The 21885-nt window shown below is 46.6% G+C and overlaps 1 protein-coding gene across 2 annotated transcripts in view; it reads left to right on the top strand.

Annotated features, from left to right (window-relative positions):
• mpp2b (MAGUK p55 scaffold protein 2b) overlaps positions 1 to 21885 on the top strand; it is a 667238-nt gene that overhangs the window by 552128 nt on the left and 93225 nt on the right. For both annotated transcript variants that reach the window (XM_085966350.1, XM_085966349.1), the window contains one exon: positions 15046 to 15273. In XM_085966350.1, the coding sequence (XP_085822476.1) occupies positions 15046 to 15273 (228 nt within the window). The remainder of the gene's footprint in view (positions 1 to 15045; positions 15274 to 21885) is intronic.

A 21885-nucleotide genomic window follows, 5' to 3' on the forward strand; every position in this document is an offset into this window, starting at 1 on the left:
AGAGGGTTGATGAGGGCAATGGTTGATGTGGTGTACATGGATTTCCAAAAGGTGTTCGACAAAGTGCCACATAATAGGCTTGCTAGCAAAATTGAAGTCCATGGAATAAAAGGGACAGTGGCAGCATGGATACGAAATTGGCTAAGTGACAGGAAACAATGAGTAGTGGTGAATGGTTGGTTTTTGGACTGGAGGAAGGTACACAGTGGTGTTCCCCAGGGGTCGGTATTAGGACCACTGCTTTTCTTGATATATATTAATGACTTGGACATGGGTGTACAGGGCACAATTTCAAAATTTGTAGATGACACAAAACTTGGAAGTATAGTGAACAGTGAGGAGGATAGTGATAGACTTCAGGAAGACATAGACAGGCTGGTGAAATGGGCGGACAAGTGGCAGATGAAGTTTAACGCAGAAAAGTGTGAAGTGATGCATTTTGATAGAAACAATGAGGAGAGGACATATAAACGAAATGGTACAATTCTAAAGGGGGTGCATGAACAGAGAGACCTGGGGTGTGTGTGCATAAATCGTTGAAGGTGGCAGGGCAGGTTGGGAAAGCTGTTAAAAAGGCTTACGGGATCCTGGGCTTCATAAGTAGAGGTATAAAGTACAAAAGTGTGGAAATTATGATGAACCTGTATAAAACACTGGTTCGGCCCCAACTGGAGTACTGTGTCCAATTCTGGGCACCACACTTTAGGAAGGATGTGAAGCCCTTAGAGAGAGTGCAGAAAAGATTTATGAGAATTATTCCAGGAATGAGGGACTTCAGTTACATTGATAGACTGGGTTGTTCTCCTTGGAGCAGAAAAGATTGAGAGGAGATTTGATAGAGGTGTTCAAAATCATGAGGGGTCTGGACAGGGTAGATAGAGAGAAACTGTTCCCATTGGCAGAAGGGTCGAGAACCAGAGGACACAGATGTAAGGTGATTGGCAAAAGAACCAAAGGTGACGTAAGAAAAAACTTTTTTACACAGTGAGTGGTTAAGATCTGGAATGCACTGCCTGAAAGGGTGGCGGAGACAGACTCAATTTTATCTTTCAAAAGGGAGTTGGATAAGTATCTGAAGGAAAAAAAGTTGCAGGGCTATGGGGAAAGGACAGTGGAGTGGGACTAGCTGAGATTCAGCACGGGCTCGACAGGCCGAATGGCCTTCTTCCATGCTTTAACCATTCTATGATTCTAGTGTAAGAGGCTGAGGACAGAGAGGTCATTGTGGGAGTGGAGCGGTGAATTAAAGTGACAAGCGACCGGAAGCTCGGGGTCACCCTTACGGACTGAAAGGAGGTGTTCCGCAAAGCGGTCACCCAATCTGCATTCGGTCGCCCAAATAAAGAGAAGACCGCATCGTGAGCAGTGAATACAGTACACTAAATTGCAAGAAGTACAAGTAAATCGCTGTTTCACCTGGAAGGAGTGTTTGGGGCCCTGGACAGTGGGAAGGGGGGAGGTAAAAGAGCAGGTGTTGCATTCCCTTACACGGGAAGGTACTGTGGGGAGGGGATTGAGGAGTGGACCAGGGTGTCGCGGAGGGAGTGGTCCCTTTGGAATGCTGAAAGGGGAGGGGAAGATGTGTTTGGTGGTGGGATCATGCTGGAGATGGCGGAAATGGCGGAGGATGAGCCAGGAATGGGTTGTCAGCAGTTTAGTGGGAATAGGTTCGATGGAGCAGGAGGTGGGTCCCGTGAACAAGATGAGCTCGGAGAGGGCATGAGGGGAGATTAGAGAGAAACTAGAGAAAGATATGAGTTCAGGGCTAGGGCAAGGTGGATCTTTAGAGGAAGTTTGGCCCGGTGGGCTCGGGGTAAGGGAGGGAAGTGGCAGAGGCAGCTGATCGGATGGACTTAATCTTCGTGACAAAGAAGTCCATGAGCTCCTCGCACTTGTTGTTGGAGGTGAGGGTGGAGGAGACAGGGGAGAGGGGTTTAAGAAGACGGTTTGCAGTAGAGAAAAGAAGCCGGGAGTTATCTTTGCATTCCAGGGTGATCCTGGATTAGTGAGCCGTTTTGGCAGAGGAAAGCAGGACCCAATAGTGCTTTACAGGGTCCAGCCAGATCTGGCGGTGAATGGCTAAACCTGTTATTTGCCATATCCGTGAAGTCTGCGTCCCTTGGACTTAAGGGAGAAGAGAACAGGGCCATACCAGGGGGAACGGCCAGGGTGCGAGAGAGTAATGGTTTTATTAGGGACTAGGGCATCAAAGGTGGAGCTGAGGGTGTGGTTGAGCAGATCAGTAGCTGCAGAAATGTTGTGGAGGGCCAAAGGTTGGACAGTTGTGATTTTGAAAGTGCAGTTGTGAGTGAATTGGCGGGGGGGTGGTCACAGAAGGAAGTAGGGTTAGGAGGTGGAAGGGGGATGTGGGTGGAGAGCGATACAAGGAAGTGATCAGAGATGATCTTATCTGTGATTCACACAATGAGAGTAGCGAGGCCACGTGACATGGGCATGACACAGGTGTGCTGGGTGGGAAGGTCAGTGAGAGTACGGTAGGGCAGTTGGGGTTGCTGCTCGTAAGGAGGTAGTGACGAGTGCCACGGGTGGGCCCTTTGGAGGATGCCAAGAGAGGTACAGAGGGAAGCTGTAGGCTTATCTAAAAGGGAGTCAAGCCTGGGACAGCAGCAGGAGAGTAGGAAGGTCGAGGAGCGCTGAAGGGTTGGGGTAGGGATTTGGGAGGGCAGAGTACCTGAGAGGGGAGAAATGAAAGGAGGCATGATGACAGGAGAGAGGGGTTTTTGAGGGGTAAAGAGAAAAGAAGTAAAAAAGGGGAAGAAAAAAGTGGAAATAGAAGTGATGAGCTCGGGTCTGGAGCGGCAGCCAAAACACGCATGCGAAAGGACATCGGAAAACTCAAGTTACATAGGCCTGGTTATGTAGCAATTATTAGGATACATATATCCTGGTAGTAAACGGGCAAGATTCTGGTAGTAAACAGGAAATAGAGAGGCGACAATAGGAGGGAGTCCAGAGTTAAAGTCAGAGGTTCCATGGTGGGATAAAGTTGATGTAGGTAGGGTGGAGTCGGCATGGAGCATCGACAAACTGTTGTCCAAGTTCAGAGACAGGTGTGGTGGCTCAGAAGCTATTTGAAGGGTTGACTATCAGAGGATACACTGATGGAGGTATTTCCGTGGGAATGAAGATCCAGGAGGTGTGCAGAATCGGTTGCAGGGCAGAAAAAAAACGGTGGCGAAGTTGGAGATAACCATAAGTTCCAGAAGCGGTGGAGAAATTTGGGCCCAGGAGCTTGAAACTCTGGCCAAGACCCAGACTGTAGTTACAGCTGAAAAACCAGTAGGCCAGTCACAGGCTCACCAGGTAACAGCAGTGGTGGGGCTTGGGCTGTAAGCTAATCAAAGTTACTTTAAAATTTAAGCAACTGAACAGCAGATCAGAGACACAGCAGTTGAGTCCTGTGGTGTAGTCCAGTGCAGAAGCGTTGTCTTGGGGGGGGGGGTGCAAAATTTGTGTGTTTAGCATCATACATTATCGCCACAAGATGTCGCTAAAATGCTGATGGGCGCTCTACTGCCAGCTCATGGCAGTTCCACCGGTGCATGCCATATCCATCTTGCTGGTAGCGTTGCCGCAAAACTCGTTCGCCGGGGTCATCACAATCACGGAGATCATGACGTCAGTGAGTGTGCAACGCTCATTTGACACCCGATCTCCCAGTTTCGTTTTGGCCATTGCAGTTATCGGTTGGAGAAAGCAACGACAGGTCGAGGTGGCGTGCAGCAGCAGGAAGCCGGCTCCAGTGATGATATTTAAAGGGATCATCACCCATCACTCGCACCTAACAGGGTTTTGCAGGTTGAGTGGCTGTGAGTTACTTCCTGCAACTGCAAGAGTTTTCTTTAATTATTTCTAGGTTAGTTGGTATCGGGAAGTGTTCTGGCAGCTACAAAACTCCATAATTATTCCTGAAAAGCTTCAACTTACAACACTTGCTAAATGTCATCGGGGCTGTACTGGCAGTTGAACTCTCCCTCCAGGATCTATGGTGGAGGGAGCGGAGGCAGCGAGTAAGATGGGAACATGTGCGCAGAGGGAGGAGGAGGGCCATCAGTGCTCTCAACTGGAGGCCTTACACTCCTAGGGTTCCAACAGCACTTCTCCTATCTTCAATTAAGCGAGGAGCAGTGTATGAGGAGGCTCTGCTTCATCAAGGAGGTGGTCATAAAATTCTGCCACCTCCTGCAACCAGACCTCTAGCCTCAGACCACAGCCCTCCCAGTGGCAGTCAAGGTCACCTCAATTTCTTCGCCAGTGGATCCTTCCAGTCTGCAGCAGGAGACAGAGCTAACATCTCGCAGTTCACTGTCCATTGCTGCATCCGGGAGGTCACTGAGGCTCTCTACGCCAGGAGAAGGGACTACATTGGCTTCCTGATCACCAGAGACAAGCAGGATGAATGTGCATGTGGCTTTGCCAGGCTAGCGGGCTTCCCCATGGTGCAGGGGGCAAACGACTGCACCCTCGTGACTTTGAGGGCACCGTATACCAATCCTGAGGTATTCCGTAACCGCAAAGGCTACCACTCACTTAATATGTAGTTGGTGTGCGACCACACACAGCAAATCCTCAGTGTCAATGCCCGCTATCCTGGCAGCAATTACAATGCCTTCATTCTGCACCAGACCAGTGTGCCAGCACTCTTCCAACTATCACGTCAAGCTCGTGGCTGGCTGGTCAGAGGCAAGGGCTATCTGCTCTCCACCTGGCTCATGACTCCCCTCCTGCCCAGCACTTATATAATGAGAGCCATGCTGCCACCAGGAGCATCATCGAGCAGACCATCGGCCTACTGAAGCAACGGCTCCTCTGCCTTGACTTCTCGGGAGGAGCCCTCCAGTACTTGGCTGAGCAGGTGCCCCAGTTTGCAGTGGTCTGCTGCATGCTCGACAACTTGGCCATCATGAGTGCCCAGTCCTTGCCACCAGGGATTGTGGGACCATCTCAGGAGGAGGAGGAGGAACAGGAGGGAGGCAGGAGACAGCCAGACAATTGGCCTTCTGGACGGGCTGTCCGTGACTGGCTCGTCAGACTCTTATTCACATGAATGAAACCCCAGATCCCCATAGCTCACCACATCCCCATCATACCATCCCTGTCTCACGCTATATCACAGTATCCTCCTGAGCGCAAAGCTGAAATGAGAGATACCACAAAAGATTCCAAACACAATTAATGAATTTATAATCATCTGGCATATATTTACGTGAATACTATTAACTAATCACCCTTGTGCAAGCTCTTCGTTTCTGTCTTTCGTGTGCCCTTTCCTGATCTAGTGCTCCTACGCAGTTCTCCCCCAGTGGCTGCAGCACGGCTGGTGGAAGGCTGCTGAGTTTCCGTGCGGGACACTTCAGATGGCCTTGCAGGATGACCTCGACCAGCTGTGGGCCTCGAAGGCCCGGCTGTAGGCTGCACCACCTCCGCATGGGCGGCAGCAGTCTGGGCTGGCTGGATGACAGGCAGCGACAAGGGCAGTGGCGGAGTGGCAGTGGTGGGAGTAGGAATGCGGTCATCCTGAGAGAGGACAACAGGTTCCTGCTCCACTGACCCACTGCCACTCCCCCAGGGCAGCACCTCAGTATCCCTAGCAATCTGTTGTAGTACAGATTGCTGGCCTGCTGCGACACCATGAAAATCCCGGTCGACGGTGGTAGACCCAGCCATGATGGCAGCAGTCAGAGTGTGGGAGTCTTCAAGCCGAGACTGCATGAAAGCAGTCAGAACTTGGATGCCACCAAGCAGAGACTGCATGAAAGCAGTCTGAGCATCCACTGCAGCACTAAGACGCTGATTCGCTTTCGCCTGCACTGCAATGGACACTGCGACATCGCGCATCATGCGCGCCATCATGACTGGGTCGCCACGGTCTCTCTGGGAGTGTACCGTCATTTCCAGACTGGAAATCCTGGGCTCAATGCTCTGTGCAGAGCCCCGTGCAATGTTGGAGGCGGACTCCTCCACGCTCCTTGACATTGCCGAGAGGCTCTCGGGCAGCCTTGCCATTGCCCCTATCATTTCCGTGTGCATGCCCATCAACCTACTTCTGAAGGCCACCCCAACGAGGTCCTCTTCTGAGCCCTGTGCAGCAGAACTCACCCTCCGGGGAGCTGGCCCCCGAGCTACCCTTTCCCCCTGGCCTTGCTGCAGCCCGCTCGTTCCGGGTGCCTCACCCTGTGCAGATCCCACTACTATACTAGCCTCTAAAGAACACATTGTGCAGTATCTGAGCTGGTGCCTGCGTGTGACAGATGCAGGGACGCGGTGTCTTCTGCCTCTTCCTCTTTTGCCCCCCCTCGCTCTCTGCGGTGCCCTCGGGGACAGGCTGACTATCTGAAAGCATAAAGGCACACGAGTCGGGTTATGGTGAGGGGAGGGGGCGGGGAAGCCAGAAATGCATGCATACCGCATGAGTAGCTTGAAAGTGAGAAAAGATTGTGGGCTGAGGGGGAAGTGGGATGTGAGGAGAAGGATTAGGAATGAAAATACCATTGTTGTCCCCAAGGGAGTCAACGTCGCCGGTGGCCACAGTGTGATAACCTGCACTCGAGTCTCCAGCTGGCTCAGCTCTTTAACATCAGCCTAGCCCCTGCCTGTCCGTTCCTGCTCCCGGCGATTGTGAGCGACCGTAGACTGCAAGAGCAAGGGTAGTGTGTCAGTGAGTGTGGTGCAATGTGTTTGGGTGATGTGCCTGCCATAGTTGAGTAGCTGTCATTTTGTGAAAGGTGTGAGTGTTGATAGGTAGAGATTGTTGGTGGGTGAGTGCTGGGGGTGTGGTGCATTGGGCAGTGTGTGAAGCTTGTGGTACAGATGGTGGGATGTAGCATTTGTTGAAGCCTTCACTCACCCTGACCACCCGTGTGAGGTCGTTAAACTTCTTCCTGCATTGGATGTGGGTCCTGGGGACCACAGTGCTGCCCGTGACATGGTCGGCTATCTCCCTCCACATAGTGCGGCAGACTTGTGGAGAGGGCCTCCTGCCAGTTGGCGGGTACAGGACCGCCCACATTCTCTCCACCGCGAAAACCAATGCCTCCAGAGCTTCACCCGAGAACCTATGGGCTCTCTCCCTCCGTTTCCGGTCTGCCATGGTTCCTACAGATATCTTCTAACTAATGTTTTGATTTGCTGTTGGGGCAGCTGCACATACAACAATGCTGAGAATGAGGTGCTGCAGCTTCAATGAACCTCCCCTTTAAGTAGTGGAAAAAGCCTGTGACAACCATGACTTGCAATGAGACTGCCCCCGATATTGGTCCAGCTTTTCAGTGTACTCTTGGTTTGGGTGATAAAACAAATAAACTGTAACTAATAAAACTTTAAAAGAACCTTAACAAATTGAATTAAAATTTCATTGACCGGGGGTGATGATGCACTCCAGTCCCCGCGGCGCCCACCGGTCGCGGAAGGCCTCAAGCATGCCGGCGGACACCGCGTGCTCCAGCTCAGCTTTTCAGTGTAACACCAATGGGCTTGAGCTGTTAGACTAGAATCATGACTGCAATCCTGTTAATGAGGAGTTAGCACAAATTTTGCGTGCATTCTAGACAATTTTCAGGTGGCACAGCTTTACCTTAGAGTCTAAACGCTGCTCATTTCTTGGCTATAATGAATTTCTAGCCCTTGGTGTCCAGAGAAATCCAGGAATTTGGAAGCCAAATTTTAGAAAAGGTCCAGTGCCCACTGAGGAAAGCAAAGGGCTGGCATGGTCGGGCGATGGGCAGCGGCAGTTTAAACTAGCAGATAACTTGTAGTTAGGGCTAAAAAGCACCCACTATTAGAGCCAGGGGAACTTAAACAATGAAAAGAGGAGATTGGGGGAGAATGGGCAAAGGATGGCCGCGGAAGGCCAAGGATAGAGCTACATCGTAAGGAGCTCCCTAGGGAACTGACTGCCCAGGAGCCAGCTTGAATTCCTGTCCTATAAATACAAGTTCTTTTTTTCCTTTATGTATGAAAATGAAAATGGTTCCCCTGAGTCTACTCCCTATCCTGTGCGAATAAATCACCATTTAAATAAATGCACTGTAGAGGAAAAGAATGAGGAAGAAAATGGCTGAAGGGGAAATCAGGAATTGAGCAAAAATGAAAGAGAACATAAAAAGCAAATGAGGGAAAATAAGTGAGGATTATACAAGCCTGTTTTACTGCTCAAGAAATACACTCTGCAGCCCTCATCTATTTTATATGTTACCTATTCATAGAATCCCACATAGAGGTGGACATTTATGAATTGCAATGTAAAGGGAAAGTGCATTGTGAACTTGCATCGCAATTAATACCATCCTGCAGGCATTCCCCTTCAAAATCTAATTCATGGAAGAAGTTTCAGAATGTAAGATGGCATATCAGCCCTGTTACAAAATATTGAAAAAAATTGATTTTCTGGAAATTTCTAGTGATAGCCGTTATAAAAGGAGAATTGGAGACATTCATGGGACTGTGAAATAATCCTTTAGAAAACTGTACTCCAATTAGTTTCAATTCAGTTGCTTCAGTAATTAACGGAAGGAACCACAAAAAAAAGGTTTTAGGATATGCATAAATCCAGAAGAAGAAATGTAAATTATCATAAGTAATATTGTCAGCTTGATTCAAGCCTCAGATAATTTCATTTAGATTTTTCCCTAGAGGGTGAGTTTTGTAGGATTAAGCTACACATTAAAGGTTTACAATAGTGCCTTACCCTCGGCAGCTCAGGGATCTCACACACTGCTGCTTGAACTAATTTGCAGTGCTGCAATATATCCACCAAACCCCTCTCCGTAGACCAGCCAGCTGGCAGTTACTAATGTCCTCCCAGCACCTTCCTGTCTTTCTCCTTGCCTGCATGCAGCTGTCTTTTTCAGCTTCATCCCGCTTTCATTCTCCCTCTTATCTTTCTTCCTTCTCCTTCCTCCCTACTCCTTTCCACTGAAGATTCCTGTCAAAAGATCCTCCCCCATGTAAAGAATGGGACTTGTAATATCCCCAACGGCAGTCAACATCAAAAGTATTGACTGGTCAACCATGTTCTGCAACATAGAGTCTAACCAAGCCCTATAGAATTCTCACAGAAGACAACAAATATTACTTTTATAACAGTGGCACCAATATCTGTAGGACAAACAAAAGATCTATTAAAATAGTGGGTTAATTGGGAAAATAAAATACCCAAAGCATAGGTGATACAATTCACTTTCACCTATTGCATTTGTGTGTTATGGAGCCCCATAGTGGTGAAATGGTTTATCTTTCATGCTCCTCTGTTTCCTGATAGGTATCCACTTTCCTCCCAGAAACAATGGAACACAGTACAGCACATTAAAAAAAAAATTATTTGCTTTTGGGATGTGGGCATCGCTGGCAAGGCCAGCATTTATTGCCCATCCCTAGTTGCCCCTGAGAAGGTGGTGGTCAGCCGCCTTCTTGAACCGCTGCAGTCCGTGTGGTGAAGGTACTCCCACAGTGCTGTTAGGGAGGGAGTGCCAGGATTTTGACCCAGCGACGATGAAGGATTGGCGATATACTTCTAAGTCAGGATGGTGTGTGACTTGGAGGTGATGGTGTTCCCATGCGCCTGCTGCCCTTGTCCTTCTAGTTGGAAGAGGTCGCGGGTTTGGGAGGTGCTGCCGAAGAAGCCTTGGCGAGTTGCTGCAGTGCATCTTGTAGATGGTGCACACTGCAGCCACGGTACGCCGGTGGTGGAGGGAGTGAATGTTTAAGGTGGTGGAATGGGATGCCAATCAAGCAGGCTGCTTTGTCCTGGATGGTGTCGAGCTTCTTGAGTGTTGTTGGAGCTGCACTCATCCAGGCAATTGGAGAGTATTCCATCACACTCCTTACTTGTGCCTTGTAGATGGTGGAAAGGCTTTGGGGAGTCGGGAGGTGAGACACTCACCGCAGAATACCCAACCTCTGACCTGCTCTTGTTGCCACAGTATTTATGTGGCTGGTCCAGTTAAGTTTCTGGTCAATGGTGACCCCCAGGAGGTTGATGGTGGGGGATTCAGCAATGGTAATGCCATTGAATGTCAAGGGGCGGTGGTTAGACTCTCACTTGTTGGAGATAGTCATTGCCTGGCACTTCTGTGGCGCGAACTGTGACATTATTCAGTATCACCTGTAGTGTTTGTGTTTTCTCTGAGCACAGTGTTGTTTCTTAGTTATTATATTCCATTTAATCCTATACTTAGTGCTCACATATGCAGTCTGGCTGTTGGTAGAGTGGCAAACTTTTGTAATCATGGGTGATCATGTAGGAATTAGATCGAGCCTGGTCGTGGAGACACTGTTGCTTGAACCTGTAGTCTCCTGGGACAGGTCAACTGCTAATAGTATGTAAATAGATTGAAATAAAGAATAGATTTGCCTTCCAAAGCTAGGCTTTATTAACTTTAAAATCTGCAGCACATCTTCCCACATCCAGTCCCAACCAAAGCTGGAAAAGAACTGAATTTAAGGTGGCCACAACACATCATGTGATCATCAACTACCAATGAGATTACAACATATATCCCAAGGCAGTTAACAAACAACCAATCACAATACTTTTACTAAACAAGGAATAATCACCACATTCACCCCTCCTTTTAAAATATACTCCAACCTAAATAACCTTTACAATTTATAATTAATTATTTACAACTAAAACTATGCACAACAAGAATAAAACTGTTCACATGACACAATACTAAGTGAACAACAAATAGTAACATTGCACATAAGTATTAAGTATCTCTCAACTAAAACAATATACTATAATATTTCAACAATTTTAAAACATTACTATCAATTTAAAAGTCCAGTTTCAATCGGTCGACCGGATATCTTGTTCGTGTCGACCTTCTTAACCTTGGTGAAATTCCTTGCCCTCCCACACCAGAAGGCACAGAAGTATCTTCAGCAGGAAGGCTATCCATATCCCGATTTTCAACGGTTTCCAGATTAGAAATCCCATCAGAAGGTAAACTGGGACGGTCATAAACATCTATCAAGGGCTGACTAATAGAAGTATAATTATCTGCAATCGGATTGGAAATATTCGTAGTATCTGTAACAGCATCCACATTATCTGAATCATGACTATTGTTAATATCCTCAGAAGAGGGCTGGCCACCACAAGGAGCCAAGTCTTTAATTGAAACAGTACTTTCTTTCCCATCTTGGAATCGAATATGAGCATATTGGGAATTTGCCTCCAACAGCTCCACCTCCTCCACCAAAGGATCATATTTTGACAATCTAACATGGCATCGAAGCAACACAGGTCCCTGCATAGTAAGCCATGAAGGTACCGAATATCCCGTAGTAGATCTCCGCAGATAGTTAAAGAGCCTTTCATGGGGGGTCACATTAGTAGACGTTGAAAGCAATGATCTAATGGAATGCAGGGCATCAGGCAGTACCATTTCCCACTGTGTATTCTTAAGGTTCCGGGATGTCAAAGCCAACATAACTGCCTTCCAGATCACCCCATTGTATCGTTCGCACTGTCCATTACCCTGGGGATTATACGGGGTAGTTCTACTAGTAGAAATTCCCCGACTCTGAAGGTATTCCTTCAACTGGGAAGACATAAAAGAACTTCCCTGATCCGAATGGATATACGCAGGCATCCCAAAGATGACAAAAAGTTGAGTCAGACATTTAATAACTGTAGCAGCTGATACATCTGCACAAGGAAAAGCAAAAGGGAACCTTGAAAACTCATCCACAACAGTAAATATATATCGGTTTTGAGTAGTTGAAAGAAGAGGCCCCTTAAAATCGACGCTCAAACGTTCAAAAGGAGAAGTAGCCTTTATAAGATGAGCTCGTTGAGGCTTAAAGAAATTCAGTTTACACCGAGCACAGATAGAACATGATGAAGTCATCCGCTTGACGTCTTCAACTGAAAAAGGCAAGTTCTTACTGCATACAAAGTGTATCATCCTCGTAACCCCAGGATGACATAAGGCATTGTGAAGATTAATAAGCGTATCTCCGTGAATCACAGAACAATAAGCCCTCGACAGTGCATCAGCAACAACATTATCCTTCCCCGGACGATAAACTATGTCAAAATGGTAACATGCCAACTCAATCCTCCACCTCATTATTTTATCATTTTTGATCTTTCCAAAATGTTTAACATCAAACATAAAGGACACAGATTTTTGATCAGTTACCAACGTGAAATGTCGCCCCGATAAATAATGTCTCCATTTACGCAATGCTTCTACTATTGCGTATGCCTCTTTCTCTATTGAAGAATGTCTTTTTTCACTATTGTTCAAAGTACGTGAGAAAAAGGCCACAGGTCTTCCATTTTGGTTCAGAGTAGCCCCAATTGCAAAATCCGAAGCATCCGTCTCAATCACAAAGGGAACCTGCTCATCAATAGAATGCACAACTGCTCCTAAAATATCCTTTTTAAAATTCTCAAAACATGTCCTGGCCTCCCATGATAGAGGATATGTCGTAACCCAAATAAGAGGCCAGATCTTCCGTGAAAAATTTGCAATCCAATTAGAATAATAAGAAAACAGTCCAACAACTCGTTGCAAAGCCTTAGAATTAGTAGGACAAGGTAAATCAATCAATGGTCGCAGACGTTCTGGATCTGGTTTAATCTTGTTTCCCGAGATAATATACCCCAATAGATTTACCTCAGTAGTCGAAAAGATACATTTCTCTTTGTTAAAAGTTAAACCAACTTTTTCCGCAGCTTGAAGGAATCTTTTTAAATTAGAATCATGCTCCACCCTTGATTTGCCACACACTGTGATATCATCTAAGTATGAAAAGGTGTCAGAGAGGGAGTTATCACTTATAAAAGCATCCATTGCCCGTTGAAAACAAGCAACACCATTAGTAACACCAAATGGTATTCGGCAAAACTGATACAGCTTTCCACCAGCCTCAAAGGCCGTATATGGTTGATCCTTCTTAACAATAGGAATCTGATGATAAGCACTCTTTAAATCAATAGTGCTAAGAACCTTATACTGAGATACTTTGTTGATAAGCTCATCAATCTTAGGCAAAGGGTACGCATCTAATTGAGTATACCTATTAATAGTTTGGGAATAGTCTATCACCATTCGTTTCTTGTGTCTCTCATTAGTCGTGACAACTACCTGTGCTCGCCAAGGCGAACAACTAGGTTCAATGATTCCTTCCAATAAGTGATGTTGAACTTCAGAATTAATAAATTCTCTATCCTGACTACTATATCTTCTTGACTTGGTAGCAATTGGCTTACAATCCGACATCAAATTGGAAAAAAGTGATAATGGAGAAATAGATAAAGGGGTTAATCCACAAATAGATAAAGGTGGCTTAGTCCCTCCAAATGAAAGACTAAGAGACTCGTGTAACTGAAGCACATCATGTCCAATCAAAATATCCGCACAGAGATTAGGCAAAACAGATAGGCGTATATCAGTATACATATTACCTAGAAGAATCATTTTCACAAAGCAACAACCAGCTATTTGTGAAGTAAGGGTCGTCTGAGCCATACACACCTGATACGTAACAGGCGAAATTTTCAAATGCTTCTCCTTCGCAAACTGAAGACTTATAAAACTCTCAGTACTGCCCGTATCTATAAGGGCCTTCACTTCCAACCCATTAACTTGAGCCGTAACTATAGCTTTGTTTAGGCCATGAGCAAATGCAGCAGAAATTGATGCAATAAACGCCCTATCTAAAGGCTGAATAGTCACAGAGGAGGTAGTGGAGGAGGGCCCTCCCACACCAGGAGAGGAGGAGGTAATTGAACCTGATGATTTGCACACGCGTGCATAATGACCTCTCTTGCCGCATTTACTACACACAGCCTCCCGAGCAGGACACTTCAGACGAGGGTGCCGGATATTCCCACAAAAATAACACTTCTGAATCCTAGAGGCAACAGCCGCCGAAGTAGAAACTGTTTCAGAATCTAGTAAACCACTCCCATTAAGTCCACATAATTCCTTTTCATCCGAAACTGCCGAAACCATAGTCGCAGGCCGATTAAAGAGAGCATAAGAATCCGAACTTCTCTGAGCCACATCCAATGTAGAAGCTTGCTCAAAAGCACTTTTAAGATCCAAAGTCTTATTTTCTAACAACCGCTGACGAATTGATCTAGACAGTAATCCATTAATAAAAGCATCCCGTACCGATTCTTCCTTATATTCTTCAGCCGTCACGGCCTTATAATTACAGTTAACACTAAGGCACCGAAGTGCTTGTAAATAAGTATCCAAAGATTCTCCCACCTGCTGCCTACGGGCAGCTAGAAGGTGACGTGCAAATACCTCATTCTTTGGTTTAACAAAAATCTTTTCCAATGTAGAAATAGCCACTTCATAAGTTTTACAGTCCAAAATATATTTATATACATCCGGAGCAATGTAGTTGATCAGCATATTCAGCTTATTTAGAGACTCTTGATCCAACACGCCCAAAAAGTTTTTAAATGTACAATACCAATGTTTCCATTTATCATCCACTCCAGCAGAATTGGGGTCAGCCTTGAATCGTTCTGGTTGAAGATATCGCTCCATTCTAACATAAAGTTAATAAATTGAAATAAAGAATAGATTTGCCTTCCAAAGCTAGGCTTTATTAACTTTAAAATCTGCAGCACATCTTCCCACATCCAGTCCCAACCAAAGCTGGAAAAGAACTGAATTTAAGGTGGCCACAACACATCATGTGATCATCAACTACCAATGAGATTACAACATATATCCCAAGGCAGTTAACAAACAACCAATCACAATACTTTTACTAAACAAGGAATAATCACCACATAGATGCACTGGGATCATCAAATGCAGAGCATTTTGTGTCAATTTTTTCATTGAGAATAGTCACAGTGAGCTGAGAAAAATGATCAGGTGTTTGATGTGGTGGTGTGTTCTTGGGCTCCAGATGTAATATTGTCTGTTTGAATCATTATTTTAAATTTAAATGCAGTTGGAAAACTTTCTCATTCTGTGACAAAAAAGTGATTATTTTAGAACGAACGGCTGCCAGTCAATAACAAGTAGTAATAATCCTTTCCAGGGTGTGACATTCAGGGTGGAAAACAGTGAGCTTGTGATTGCTCGAATTCTCCATGGAGGCATGATCGACCAGCAGGGTTTACTTCATGTAGGCGATATCATCAAGGAGGTGAATGGAAAAGAGGTTGGGAATGATCCAAAGGTCCTGCAGGAAATGCTCCAGAATGCCAGCGGAAGTGTTATCCTTAAAATCCTGCCCAGCTACCAGGAACCACATCCTCCACGACAGGTAAGAGCTGCAGCTACTACACTTAGTTGCGAATGATGGAATAGTTGGCTATATTAATATTACCAATGATTAACATTGACCTTCCTTCATCCTTTTTTTTCTCATTGAACTATCAGCCTCTGAGGACTAGATTAGGGTTTAATTTAATAGAGAAATTTAGGTGATGAGCTAAGGCGCACAGTGCAGGACAACAGCAAAACTGAAAGAAAGACTTGCATTTATATAGCGCCTTTCACGACCGCCGGACATCCCAAAGCACTTTACAGCCAATGAAGTACTTTTTGAAGTGTAGTCACTGTTGTAATGTAGGAAACGTGGCAGCCAATTTGCGCACAGCAAGCTCCCACAAACAGCAATGTGATAATGACCAGATAATTTGCTTGTTCAGTGATGTTGATTGAGGGATAAATATTGGCCAGGACACCAGGGATAACTCCTGTGCTCTTCTTCGATATAGTGCCATGGGATCTTTTACTTCCACCTGAGAGGGCAGACTCGGTTTTACATCTCATCCGAAAGACGGCACCTCCGACAGTGCAGCACTCCCTCAGCACTGTACTGGAGTGTCAGCCCAGATTTTTTGTGCTCAAGTCTCAGGAGTGGGACTTGAACCCACAACCTTCTGACTCCGAGGTAAGGATTCTACCAACTGAGCCACAGCTGACACTGTGCGATGAAAAGAGTAGGGTAGCAGGCAAAACAAATCAAGAAGTAGTGGTTAGATGATGCCAGTTACCCTAATGTCATGGGGCAGATTCGTTTTTTTTTAATGAAATACCAGAGATACATTATGAAAATAGCAAAATACTGCGGATGCTGGAAATCTGAAATAACAACAGAAAATGCTGGAAATACTCAGCAGGCCAGGCAGCATCCGTGGAGAGAGAAACAGGGTTAACATTTCAGGTCTGGGACCCTTCATCAGAACTGGAAAAAGCTGGAGATATAACAGATATTAAGCAGGTGCAGAGACTCCTCAATCACCCCCAACAGCCCTTCTCCTTCACCTGGCACCTTCCCGTGCAAGCGCAGGAGATGCAACACATGCCCTTTTACCTTCTCCCTTCCCACTGTCCGGGGCCCCAAACACCCCTTCCAGCGATTTACTTGTACTTCTTGCAATTTAATATACTGTATTCGCTGATCACGATGCGGTCTCCTCTACATTGGGGAGACCAAACGCAGATTGAGCGACCGCTTTGCGGGACACCTCCGTTCAGTCCGTAAGGGTGACCCTGAGCTTCCGGTCACCTGTCACTTTAATTCTCCACTTCACTCCCACTCTGATCTCTCTGTCGTCGGCCTATTACATTGTTCTAATGAAGCTCAACGTAAGCTCGAGGAACAGCACCTCACCTTTCGATTGGGCACTTTACAGCCTGCCGGACTCAACATAGAGTTCAACAATTTCAGATAATAATCCCTGCCCCCATTTTTCATTCAGTATGATTTTGCCATTCCCATTTGCGACATTTTCACAGCATGTTCTTTCAATTCCTTCCTCCCCTCCTAAACCCCCCCGCTGTCTCAGCACTTGCTTAATATCTGTTACATCTCCAGCTTTTTCCAGTTCTGATGAAGGGTCCCAGACCTGAAACGTTAACTCTTGTTTCTCTCTCCACGGATGCTGCCTGGCCTGCTGAGTATTTCCAGCATTTTCTGTTGTTATACCAGAGATACATTATTGGAAATTGGTATAGTACTTCCTTTTCAGTAGATATTTGAATTATCCCAGTTACAAATGTGAATACATAAGGGATCTTAAATTTGAACTAGAAGTAAATATTCTCTTGAATAAATTGGAGTCCACCTTCACTAATATAATCCTCCATTACAAGGCTGCTTGATCCAGCCAGCTGACTTGAAAAAAAATAGGAAACTTAAACCTACTTTTCATGAAATATAAAACATATCATGAAGTGTAACTGCAAATATGTGAGAGTTCAAGAGTTTATAAGATATTAAAATGAATCCCTTGTACTCATCATTTTAGTATGTGGGAGCTACTTTATGTCTCCTAAATATTTAAACTCTGATATATATCATGTAGATGTCTTATATACCTTACCATTATCTGTCTAGCTATAAAAAGAAACCTGAACACTGTCTTTCAAGCATATTCCTTAGAAGTGTTGATTACAAGTGCTTACAGTTAAAGACCAAGGGCTAGAAATTGCTCCCCTCAGCGCCATTAAATGGCGGCAAAATGGCGGGCACGCTCTTTCACCAGCAGGCGGTGGTTCCTGCGGATGCCGCCATTTTTGAGCTTACCTTTGCGCTGCCGGTAACTGGCAGCGCCATGCTGGAAAAAATGGCATTGTGGTGACGTCAATAGGTGTGCAATGCTGACTTAATGTTTCCAAAGCGAACTTCGATCCTAGCGCTGAATTCCGCACTGGGTCCTAAGCATGGCAGATTATGCAAGCAGGCTGACAGTGGCGATGGCAGCACCTCTTAAAGGGACGCACACATCTTTCAGGTATGTTTGTATTTAAGCTTTTGGAGTGGTTTTTTTATTTATTGAAGTAGTGGCTTGCTGAAATAGATGTTAAAAGTTTTTTAAGTGTGTAGGGATTGCTGCTGGATGCTTGCAAGGGCTTGGATGGTAAATGAAGGCCTTTGAGACGACAGAAAATGCTGCAAATACTCAATAGGTGAGGCAACATCCATGGAGAGAAAAACAGAGTACACGTCTCAGGTTGAGACGCTGCTTGACCAGCTGAGTATTTCCAGCATTTTATGCTATCATTTCAGATTGACAGCATCCGCTTGCAAAGGGAAGGGGAAGACATAGAAGAGGAGGAAGCCGAAGAGGAGGAAGCAGATGAAAGGATGCATCCCAGACAGCTCCTTTGTGGCCGGAATATACGGGAGGGAATCATCTGCCTTCAGTCCCAGTGACCACAACCCCAATTCACCTTCCAACATTAGTCCCCCACCTTACCTTCCATCTGTTACTGACCATCACAATGTCCTCTTGGCCACGCTGCTGAAATACAAGCCACCACAAAGCAAACTTTCTAATCCACCTATATACAGCTCTATCCATCCAATGTGACATCAAGAAATCAACTCATCACCTGTATGCATTCTCTTAGTAAGTGTCTTGTGTGTGCCTTTGCCTATCCTACTGATGTCACGCAGTGCTACCCCAGTGGCTGCAGCATGGCTGGTGGAAGGCTGTTGAATTTTAGTGGGGGACCCTGCAAATGTCCTTGCTGTTTGACCTTGAGGAGCTGGTGGCTGGGAGTGTCAAATCAATCTTCTTCTTCTTGTTCTTCTTCACTCTCCTCTCCCTCTTCTTGGTCACCCACTGGCTGGGCAGGCTGCATTTCTTGGGTGTGTGAAATGAGGAAGGCCCAAGTGGATTTGTGGTGATGGGAGGGCGGGAGAGCATGAGGTGCATACGAGAAGGAGGATAACGTATGTAGATACCTGTAGTGTATGTAACTGTTCTACCTTTAAGAGAACTATCGTATGTAACCGTTCACCTTTAAGAGAACTATTTTAGGTGTGGCACTACTTTATCTTGGCTGCTGTATACTGTAATACCGACGGTGACCACACCAGTATATAAGTGCTGTGTCAGGATTTATTGGGCAGATTCGCCCTGACCTTCGAATAGTAAAGACCGCGACCACGAGGCGCTGCGACCGGGATCGTAAGGCGCGGGAAGATATAAACATAAATAAGCCACGGAGAACTCAGCCACAGCCGGGGAGGAAAGCACCGGACTGCGAGAAGCTGGAAGGCGCGATTGGGGTGAAAAAGGCCAGACAGTGACTGAGGCCACGAAGTGCTGCGACCGGATCGTAAGGCGCGGGAAGAGATAAAAATAAATAAACCGCGGAGAACGCAGCCGCAGCCGGGGAGGAAGCACCGGACTGCGAGAGGCTGGGAGGAGCGATTGGGTGAAAAAGGTCGGACAGTGACCGAGGCCACGAAGCGCTGCGACCGGGATCGTAAGGCGCGGGAAGAGATAAAATAAATAAATCGCGGAGAACTCAGCCGCAGCCGGGGAGGGAAGCACCGGACTGCGAGAGGGCTGGGAGGCGCGATTGAGAGCCGCGCGAGCAGGAGAGACAGAGCCCGAGCGAGAGCCGCGCGAACGGGAGAGACAGAGCCCGAGAGAGAGCGAGCGAGAGCTGCGCGAGCGGGAGAGACAGAGCCCGAGGGAGACTGAGCGAGATCCAGCCAGCAGCTGAGACCGTTCGCCGTCAACGGGTTGTACCCAGAGCCGGTTGCCCGGCCGAGAGAGGGAACGCGCTGAAGCCGAAGAGCAGGCTGCGAACCCCGAAAGCCAGCGGCCGTCGCCCGAGGGAAAAGCTTACCCCTCCCGCCAGGGGAAGAAAAGCGGGAACCGCCATCTTGAAAGTGGGCGGGGAAAGAAGATAAGCGCGGGAAACCGCGGGAAGCCGCCAGTAGGCGGAGAAAAAGACAGAAGCGGGAACCGCCATTTTGAAAGGGGCGGGGAAAGAAGATAAGCGTGGGGAAACCGCCATCTTGGAAAAAAAAAGAGTTAAAGAAAGAATATTGTTGTTGTTTCTCAGGAAGAGTGTGAAGATGCCTAAGCATAGTAACAGCAACGGTTTCAATGCCGAGGTGGAAGACTGGCCCACGTATGTAGAACGCATCGAGATATATTGTACGGCTAATAAGATAGCAAATTATGAAAAAGCTCTAACCTTATTAAACTCAATGGGTGCGAGGACATACGGGTTATTGAAGCATCTCCTATCACCAGCTAAACCGGCGGATCAGTCTTTCGATAATATTGTTGCTGTCCTGAAGGATCATTTTAACCCCGCACCGCTGATGTTAGCGGAACGATCTAAATTTTACGGGAGAACGCAACGAAAAGAGGAAAGCAACGCGGAGTACTTGGTCGAGCTGCGTAGACTAGCGAAATACTGCCAGTTTTTAGAGGAAATCTGACAGAGGCATTGCGAGACAAGTTCGTGTGTGGATTGTCAAAGGAAGGAACGCAAAAACGACTACTCGAAGAGAACGATCTTACACTTCATAAGGCTGTCCTTATTGCAGCATCGCACGAAGCTGCAGCGAGAGGCACGGCGGAAATGCAGCGGAAGACAGCGGTACTCAGTGTGGATCAAATGACTTCGGGTACAACGAAATGTTCTCGTTGTGGGAAGACAACACACGACCAGAACCAATGCTGGGTTAAAAACCAGGACTGTAGGAAATGTGGCAAGCTTGGCCACATAGCTAAGGTATGCCGGTCAGGAAAGAAGAACAACAATAATAAGTCACCGCAGAAGAAGTACAGAAAGGTACATGAGGTGACTGGGAAGAGTCCAGATGAACAGAATTCGGACTCAGACTCCAACAGCAAGGCACTGGGTAGTCTGAGGAGTCATAATGTGAGTAAAGAACCTGACCGACAAACTATCTGGATCACACTACAGATTGCAAAAGTCCAAGTGAAGATGGAAGTGGACACCGGATCGGCGTTGACGGTCATGAATAAGCATGATTACAAAAAGTTATTCAAACATATTCCCCTACGGGATACGGAGATAGTATTGAAGACATACACGGGGCACAAAGTATACCCCATCGGAAAGATAGAAGTCAAGGTGAGATACAAAGACAAAGATCACCAAAGGATGGACTTGTATGTGCTGCCCGAGGGAGGTCCACCACTTCTGGGACGGGAGTGGATCAGGAAAATAAAGATAGACTGGCATTCACTAAACACAATGACGGTAGATTCCGGGAAGGAAGAGGTCAAACCTGAACGGTTGTCCAGAATATTGGACGAAGCTAAAGAGGTATTCCAGCAAGGACTGGGAACACTGAGAGGAATTAAAGCAAAAATCAAGATTGCAGAACATGCAAGCCCAAAATTTTTCAAAGCCAGATCGGTACCTTACGCGATACGACCTGCTGTGGAGGCAGAACTGGAAGAGCTTGAACGTTCAGGGGTACTGTCTAAGGTGGACTGGAGTGAGTGGGCCACGCCCATTGTTCCCGTCATGAAGTCCTCATCAAGTAACAAGCCAGGGGGACTGGGGAAGGTCCGCATCTGCGGAGATTTCAAGATCACAGTTAATCCGGTGCTTCACACGGTACAATACCCGCTTCCGCGGATTGAGGATATCTTTGCTTCATTGTCTGGCGGGCAACACTTCACCAAGATAGACCTGGCACAGGCATACTTACAAATGGAAGTCGAGGAAGAGTCGCATCAGTATCTCACAATCAACATGCACAGAGGCTTGTATCGTTATAATAGACTGGTTTTTGGAGTAGCTTCGGCTCCAGCAATTTGGCAGAGGGCAATGGAGCAGGTCTTACAAGGTGTTCCAAGCACGCAGTGTTACTTGGACGATATCCTGATTACGGGAGAAGACGAGGAGGAACACCTCACAAATTTGGAACTGGTGCTCACCAGGTTGAAGGAATATGGCCTTCGAGTTAATCGCCAGAAATGTGAGTTCTTCCAGAAACGGATCTCGTACTGCGGTCATGTCATTGACCAAGAGGGGCTGCACAAGTCGCCTGACAAGATAGAAGCTGTCGTGAAGGCCCCCGCTCCGGAAAACGTTTCACAGTTGAGATCGTTTCTGGGGTTGATTAATTATTATCACA

This window comes from Somniosus microcephalus, chromosome 24 (assembly GCF_052327205.1).
Source record: "Somniosus microcephalus isolate GS21.2 chromosome 24, FLI_Smic_1.0, whole genome shotgun sequence".
In the NCBI taxonomy this organism is placed as follows: domain Eukaryota; kingdom Metazoa; phylum Chordata; class Chondrichthyes; order Squaliformes; family Somniosidae; genus Somniosus; species Somniosus microcephalus.